Source organism: Poecilia reticulata, chromosome 14, assembly GCF_904066995.2.
Source record: "Poecilia reticulata chromosome 14, P_reticulata-male-v2, whole genome shotgun sequence".
In the NCBI taxonomy this organism is placed as follows: domain Eukaryota; kingdom Metazoa; phylum Chordata; class Actinopteri; order Cyprinodontiformes; family Poeciliidae; genus Poecilia; species Poecilia reticulata.
The window spans coordinates 23,816,031-23,824,511 of NC_088843.1; the positions used below are offsets into that span (position 1 = coordinate 23,816,031).

Sequence of the window (8,481 nt, forward strand, 5' to 3'; positions counted from 1 at the left end):
TTGGAATTAGAAATGGGAAAATATTGAAATTTTTCACAATTTTATTTTAGCTTTTCTGGTTTGCTTTGTTGCTTAGTTAGGCAGTTCCTCCAGTTTTGTATGATTCCAAAATTGTGGAAATCCACAACAAATCCACAGATCCCTGCATTTTTTCATACCAATGCATAACTGTGAGTTTATTGCAAAATTTTGCATAAAAATAGTCAAAAACATTAGTTTCAAGTGACAAACTCCCACCTGCAGGTGGCAGTATTTCTTACTAGATATGTACATTCTGCATATTTTGGTATCACTAAATTTTGGTATCAAGTAAATACAGGGCCAGTATCACCAATACTGATACTGATACTGATACCAATACATTTTATTTAAGTTTTATATAACTTTAAACCTCAAGTTCTTTTTGTAGTTTTTCTTTTCTTTTAATTGTTTAGTTAAGAAACGGACAGAATTTGAACATAATTTATAGGTGCCTACAAAATATTAATAACATATTGGGTAATATTTTTCTAGGTAAAGAGTAAGAAAATGTCAGAGTGAATTGAAACAAATCTGTTTTGAGGTAGAGTTCAGAAACTACAAAAATAAAACAAAATTTTAAAATGGAATCTAAAACTGAAGAATCGATCTTACCACAGTTGATATGGATCCAATACTGACAACTCAAAAATAATGGCAAAATCCTCCTAATCTTGTAACTTCTTGGTTTTTTTATTAATTTAAAATGGTGATGGGAGTCGATTAAAATGATTAATCAAGTTAATTGCAGGGTGCGTATTTAATTAATCACAATTAATTGCATTTTAATTGAGAACCGTATTGACTAAATAACCAAGTTTCAATTCGAAACCCCTTTTTCCTGCTAAATTATTGAATATATAGACATATGAGCTCAACATCAAAGATATTCATTGTTCTTCATCTGCTTTGTTATTCAAACACCAGATTGGTGTAAAATGTTGTTCATTCAACTTTCATGTATTTTATTTTTTTGAAGCAGAAATTAACCTGCAAAGTGCAAAGAGAAGCGACCTTGTCGTCCATCACTTTGTTTACAGATGTGGCTTTCAGATTTATGGCTGTACCACAAACACAAAATACTAAGGTTCCACTCTGACTTTTTGTATGTAAAACAAAATGCAAATAACGGTTCTCAACATAGTTAAATTTTTAGCATGTTAAAATCTATGTAACCAATGAATCAAAACTAACGCAACAAGTTCCTAGCCATAGTTTAAAACTATCTTCTTCGGAACATGCCGAGCATTTTATGCATTGGCAACAATTTTGTAAGCCAAGTAGAAAAAGTCTGATCTGTTCACCACTGAAGGAAATTACATCACCTTTTCCTTCATAACATCCTTAATTTATTTAATTTGTCATCATTCCAAGCAGCCAGGCTTTCCTATAATCTTGATCATGAGTTCTTTGGGCTTATTTGGCAACATTTTCCCCTCAGGCAGATTACAGAACAGCCCGGCTGCAGGCAAGCAGAATACAAGGAGTTGAGACACTTTTCTATGGTTCTGTTCTTCATATTCTTGCGCAAAATTCACTATTTCTGGACGCCAGCGCGTTCAGCATTTAAGCCGCCCCACAGTGTCTGACCTTGCTGCAGCAGCAATCTTCTGGCTGACCTCTGCTCCTCTCGTAGCGTCTCCAGCGACAGCCGTACAGACCCGACAGACACCGCACGAAGGGCCCATGTTCGTAGCGCCGCAGCAGTTTGGCGCGGAGGCCAAGCAGGCGCTGCGAGAACTTGGACGCCATCGCTGGATACGTCATGAGTCAACCACCATCCTGCTGACACACACCTGAGAAGCAGAAAACACACCTTGAAACGCCTCTGCAGCTCTGCGGTGAGGCGGGACTGGTCAGATTAATCGATTATTGGAATAATCGACAACCACTTTAGTAATCAGTTAATCAGTGATAACTGGAGAATACAGATTAAAGAAAAACTGTTTTCTGAAAAAAAAACATATTCAGAGTAGTAATTAAGTCAAAACTGTACAAAAAATATAGAACTTTTGCATTTAACATAAAACCTTTGTAAGGATATTACAGACCCGATATATTTGACGCACGTCTCACATCAATGACGTTAAAGTTGCATAAAATGCAAAATGACAGTTCAGACATAAAAAAACAATCACATGGCAGAGTTTTCTGCATCACAGTCACATGACCAAACAAACAGCACATGACTGACAGAAACACAAACAGGAACAATGTGGAGATAAGCATCGTTTGCTCCGCAAAAGCATTAATGCAAATAAGGCCTGTAGCTTCCTCAGAACCACATCAAAATCCATAAACAAACTTTATTATGGATACAGCTGAACAGCAACAACACATTCAGAAATGTAGGATTATCTTTGTTTTGTTTACTGCAGCATCATCTATTTTCAATCCCTTAAAAAGTGCTAGTCAGATTCTACCTCCAACCTGAGTTTTTCCTTCCAGCAGATTTCAGGTCAAACTCAGCAGAGCCAGACCTGAAACTTCATCCCTGTAATATCCAATCTTTGTTTTTTGTCCTTTGTATCATATTATTTGTACAAATAATATGATAAACCTTCCCGCAGACAGCCGGAGGCAGAGTTGCACCAGCTCCTATTCTCATTGTACTACAGGAGCAGAGCGCAGGACAAAGCCGCTGTAACTCATCTGCTGGGTCGACTCACAGGCTTCCTCTCCAGTTACTGAAACATTCATGCATTTTAGCCGCTAAAAAGGTGATTCGCTCTGTCCACAGATTGATTCTGTCCATTCCAGTTATTCTGGTTTACTGCAAATTAAAACCCAAAATTCAATGTCTCTGAAAATATTTCATCAGGTCAATAAAAAAGGATTTTTATTACAGATATTTGGCCTAAAATGTTGGTTGGGGCTCCTTTTGCATAAAGGAGATCAGTGGTGGGAATCTTTTACTGTCTCACAATTCCATTTAAAATCAATTTTGGATTCAAAACCATTACTTACAATGTTTTCTGCTTTAAACTATGAGTACATAAAGGGTCTTCCCGGTCTATAACAGTTTGCTTTGCAAGGAAGAATGACAAATAGAATCAATAAAGTGTCTTATTTCACATTTATTAAGTTTTCAATATTAATTCATGCATCCTCAAAACGAGCTGCAATTTCCATCCCGAGGTTTTTAGCCATTTGACAGCCTCATTTTTATTCTAGTTATTTAGTGAGTAATTGTAAAAAAAAATGTAGATAATTCCTCACTGAGTCAGATTCAATTTCCGCGGACAGATAAAAAAATGTCTGCGGAATAGGATTAGTTGAACTGAAGGTAATTTAAAGGTAAAGGTTTTATTTATATAGCACATTTTCAGCATCAAGGCAATACAAAGTGCAATATCAACAACCCTGTCCGAACACAATTCTGCATAAAACATGGCAACAAACGTCTGACCAATCACAGGTATGAGTGACCTTGGCCCCGCCCATTGCGCTATTCCCATATTGCTCAATCTTTATTTTGTGAACTTTGCTCTCGCGCGGTGAGCGTCATGTCAAACTCGGTCTTCCTGGGAATTCAGTAAAGAGCTAATTGTGTCCCAAACGTCTTCACAAAGACAGACCAGTTGAGTCATCTCTGTCTCTAGTTTCCTCCATAGACATGGACACGTGAACGCCTCATTGAGAGGGTTGGCCCGTTGCTGTGATACGTCAGTGTCCGCCATACTTAATGTGGCGGATTTGCTGTATCGTTTAGTTTTAAAATCGATTTTGGGAAATTTTAAAGTTATTTTATTCTGAATCGCAGTGAATGAAAATCATAATTATTATGTGAATTTTCAAACTAGTGCTGCTGAGGCGTTGTGAAAGCTCGGTTACTTTGTAACATTTGTGTCTTCTTCATTGATGGGTCTGGTGGCTCTCAGACCAGTTTGCAACAATCCAGGTATTCTTCTCCTTACTCCAGGTATAAAAAGAAAAAAGAGTGAAACATTTCAGGTCATCCTGACATGAAATGTCAGGGAAGAATTCAAAATTTGGAAATGACTGCAAAGTGCTGTAAACTGTCAGCATTCCAGCTGTAGACAATTCCTGGAAACGTTAATAGGACTCCAGCTTGAAACGAGCCAAGAGCTCTGGTCGGCCAAACCGGAGTTCACCAGATTAAAACAGTCAGATATGTAAATATGACAAGATATCTTGTTAGTGGACGAGATTTGTTGCAATTGTGGAACTTTGTGTGCTCAGATATGCTGAGTTCATCTCCCTGTTGGCCTGAGCCCAGCAGAAGGATCAGAATCCTGTGTGGTTTTTATTTTCATAAATTTGCCACATTGTACATTGCAAAAACACCACATTTTACAAAGCATTTTGTCTAGTTTCTAGTGTGAATACCTCAGCATCACTTTAAGACTCGGCTATCTTAAACGTAACTTATCAGCAAGATGTAGGAGCTTGTTGATGTCATTAATTCTAAGACTTTTAATTAAAAGTACCAGTTCCATTGGCCGATTTTTTTTTATTTCTATAGCTTTTTTTAACTTGTTTTAAGACTGGTGTTTATTGCACTGTAGGTATTTGTCCATGCGTGGTCACCGTGGAGTTCCCTAAAACTCTTGAACGCCCCTTAACCTCACAATCCTTACGAGGCATTCTTTGTGCACTTTTTCCTTCCACTAAACTTTCTATTAATGTGCTATGGACAGAGTGGTCTCAACAGCCAGCATCTTTAGCAATACTTTACCTTCCTTGTGGAGTATCATTGATAGTTTGCTGTTGATGGTCGGGAGTCTTCTCCGTGTCTTTATCTGCCATTTTTAAAATATTTTTAAATAAAATATCTCCTGTAGTTTTCCGGGACGCTGAATTTTGGGTTTTTATTTGCTGTAAAACATCAAAAATCAACACAAAGACATTGGAATGTGTCACTTTCATTGGAATATGTCACCTTCTATTCAATTTTCCCCTGGTCCATATTAATAACATAAAATAACTTTTTGATAATATTTTGAATTATTAAGACACATGTGGATACTTTGACAGAAATATCTGCTTTCCAGCTGCATTCCCTCCTTCCAGGACTGAATGCATCATGATTCCTGCAATCAAATGAAACGGTAGAGCTGACTGTTTCTGAACAGTACAGCTGTAGGTTGAAACATGACGGTCAAATGAATAATCTGAGACATTTAGATTAAATAATTCATCCCATGTTGTGTTTACCAGTCGAAATAACAGTCAGCCTCTGTGTTAGTAAATCCTTCACTCATATAAACACCAAACTTTTTAAATAACTCCGTGTTTTTTGGAGCTTTTTGAGGCCTTTTACCAATTTTAAAGCTTATTTATTGCGTCAAACAGCACGTCTCATCGGCTACCTTCATAACTGTCTCTATAAACAAAGAATGGAGCCGCTGAGCTCTGAGAGATCCGCTCAGAGGCGAATAACCCGTAACCAACATCGACACCAGCATCTTTTCCCATCTTTCTTCATATTTATCGCTTCTGTTTCAGGCCGGTCTTCCTACCTCCAGGCTCTCGGTGAGCCGGCAGAGACGAACCCGCAGTGCAGAGCTCCTTCTCCGGCTGTCGCTCGGAGCAGATCGGCTGATCAGGAGGAGTCAAGCGAGCGAGAGTTACCGATACAACAACCGGAAATAAAAGACTTAAGACTTTAAAAGGGGAGGAAACATCAGATTCCCTCTAAATTAAAGCAAAAATCAGAAAATGAAAAGTACAAAAATAAGCCCGGCGTCACTTTTGCTGGTTTTGCCGGTACAAACTAAACACCAGGGGCGTCTCCAGATCTAAAGGGGGCCCAGTGATCATGTGGGGTGGCACACCAAAATCAAAAATATAATCAGAATACAAGTTTTATAAGTTTATCATCACATCTGAGTGAGCCAGGTTCTGGTTCTGCTGGATATTTCTTCCTTTTAAAGGATAGTTTTTCCTCGTCCAGGAGGAGTGAATGCTGCATGACTGCTGGACTTCCTTAGAAAAAAATATAAGCAAATTTGAAGAATGAACTTGAACTTGATGCACTGTTTTATTACTTGGATCAATTTGAATGTATGTGTGACTGAATTGAAACTGAAACTTTTTTGTAAAGTGCCTTCAGAGGTAAACTATTAAAGTAAACTTCTAATTTTTTATAAATATCTGAGAAATTTGCTGCCATTTTAAAAGAATAACCATTTTATTTCTACTTTGTTTTCTTTTTTCAATGAGATGTAATTCATGAAAAATGTAAAAGAATGAAAGAAAAAGAAAACATTTCAAAGCTAATAGCAGTAACATTACACTTTTGGTATTATTCTGTTGTGGCAATGCAATGCAATTATTCCATGGAAAAATGTAAACCTGCATTCGACATGTCTATAAATAAAAATATTAATTGGTTCCTTATGTTTTTCCAAAGTTGTCAGGAGCCATTCTGGATTCAATCAGAAACCAGAAACATAAACACTTACCACAATGAGGAACTTCCAGAGGTGAAGTTTGGTGAGTGAAAAGTGAAGAAAGAATCTAATTGAAGGAGAAAAGTTCTATAGAAAAACAAAGCCTCCACCAATCTGGTCCAACAGCAGAGTTCTGAGGTTATATTCCTCAGGCAGACTTGGTTCACATTCAGGGAGGGAAGAAAAGATGTCGTGGTACTCAGACATGTTACAAGCCTTATATGGATTTTCTTTTCCTCTTCACTTCCAATGTCTTTTTGGATTCAAACTGCAGAAGGTCTAATTTCATGGTGGTTCTAGACCCGAATTACCACACACAGCACAGGTGGCCTTTATTGAACAGTAAATTATTGGGAATTAGGAGAGAAAAGAGGAAAACATGCAGCAAAAGGCCTCAGACTGGCATGTTTACACTATATGCCATCCAGCGCCCCAAAACAGAGCAATATTTCATTGTCTATATTAAGTGAACCAAAAAGCCAGCCCTGTTTGGGCCAATTTAATCCAACTCCAACTTGTTAAAGTCCAGTTTGTTTGGGGAGGTGTGAATGCACAATCGAACTCTGGTCTACCTACAAACCAGGGTCTGGGTTCGGATGAAGAAATTTCATATGCAAATGCCAAGCGGACCGGAGACCGCTCCAAAAGCAGGAAGTTGACTACAGCGCAGGGCATTCTGGGTAAATACAACCAAACACGTAAATGTAGTCCAAGCGAGATAAATGACTCGTCTTTTACCAAAGACAAAAGAGAAGTACTACCACCGCTTCGTTTATGTTCACATTTCATTAAGAAGAAAGTTGCGTGCAGTGTCTTTTTGTGCCCCCACAGGCGAGGAGGGGGAAATGATTTGAACAATTAGAAAAGCGAGCCAGTGTAGCTGAAAATGTAACAAATTTTGCAATTTTGGTCCCCAATCAGGTGTAACAACTCCCTAAAAGTCTGTTGTGTCTTAACAACGTCTCAATTCAAATGCATTGTTAAAGTAAAATTGCAAAAGTAAAACATTAAATTGGTCAAGGGATCATTTAGTTACGGTTTCTGTCAGGCACGTGCAGAGGGGGGGGGCTGGGGGTGCTTGAGCACCTGCCCTTTTTGCTCCTTGCCCCCAAGTGCCCTTTCGGTCAATTTTTATTTATTTATTATTATTATTATTATTATTATTATTATTATTATTATTATTATTATTATTATTATTATTATTATTTTCTAAGCCCTCTTCTGACACATAACATGTACTAAAATTATTCTTATTATTATTATATTTTTTTTTTTTGTACAACATAATAAGCCCTCCGGTCACCTTGTTACCTTTGACCTTTTGCCCGTGACGCATGACGCAGTTGCCTCTCGCGCAGTGAGATAAGGCGGCTAACTGGAGCTCAATGTAGCGAACATTCCAGATTACAGAACAGTTTTTGGTGAATAAAAAACCGTTTTTGGTGAATAAAGTGGAGTAGACTTGCTACTTGTCAGATGATGGAAAACGTTGAAGTATCGTTTCTGCTTCAGCTCGGAGTCGTGGTTTAAGCAGAGAGGTAATGAAATACAACAGACACTGACAGGCCTCTGCGTCTGCCTTTCTACTGAGGGGGAGGAGACAGCCAGGTGAGGAGAAACTGTTCTTATCTATCATTCAGAATTTTTATCATACAGACATTAGGCTGTTGTTGTACTATTAGCTAGCTGATAGCTAACGACTTTGCTAGCAAAGCAAGATAACTAAACAGCTTCTCCCCTGTATCTTTAATGATATCAGTCATTCTTCAGTATCGCTTATGCAATAAGGGCACATCACCCGTCCAAAACCGATCATCTCCATAATGGATATGTGCCGATCTTCTAATTTCCTTTGCTGCATAATGTACATTTCATTTATTCTAGCATTACGTAAATGTATCTTGAAGGAGAATAACACTTAAATAAAAGTCCAACAAGGATATTCATTTAGAATTAAAAATAACTCACCTTGAATTACCATGATAGATATAATGAATGTAATAAAAGTGTATCATTAATCCATCCATCCATCCATTTTCTTTCGCTT

The 8,481-nt window shown here is 37.7% G+C and overlaps 1 protein-coding gene across 5 annotated transcripts in view; it reads right to left on the reverse strand.

Moving 5' to 3' along the window:
• Positions 1-6,603, reverse strand: part of LOC103476303 (glycerophosphodiester phosphodiesterase domain-containing protein 5-like) — a 34,041-nt gene extending 27,438 nt beyond the window's left edge. For 2 of the 5 annotated variants that reach the window (XR_014090776.1, XM_081615171.1), the window contains exons 1-2: positions 5,502-5,629; positions 1,609-1,814 (exon numbers count right to left, since the gene is read on the reverse strand). Coding sequence is in view for 4 of the 5 variants with exons in the window: in XM_081615171.1 (XP_081471297.1) it covers positions 1,609-1,785 (177 nt within the window). In the remaining variant the exon portion in view is untranslated. Of the gene's footprint in view, positions 1-1,608; positions 1,815-5,501; positions 5,630-6,446 lie in introns of those variants that run through there. The other 3 variants (XM_008428544.3, XM_081615170.1, XM_081615169.1) reach the window with 3 other exon arrangements.
• Positions 6,604-8,481: the final 1,878 nt, after the last annotated feature.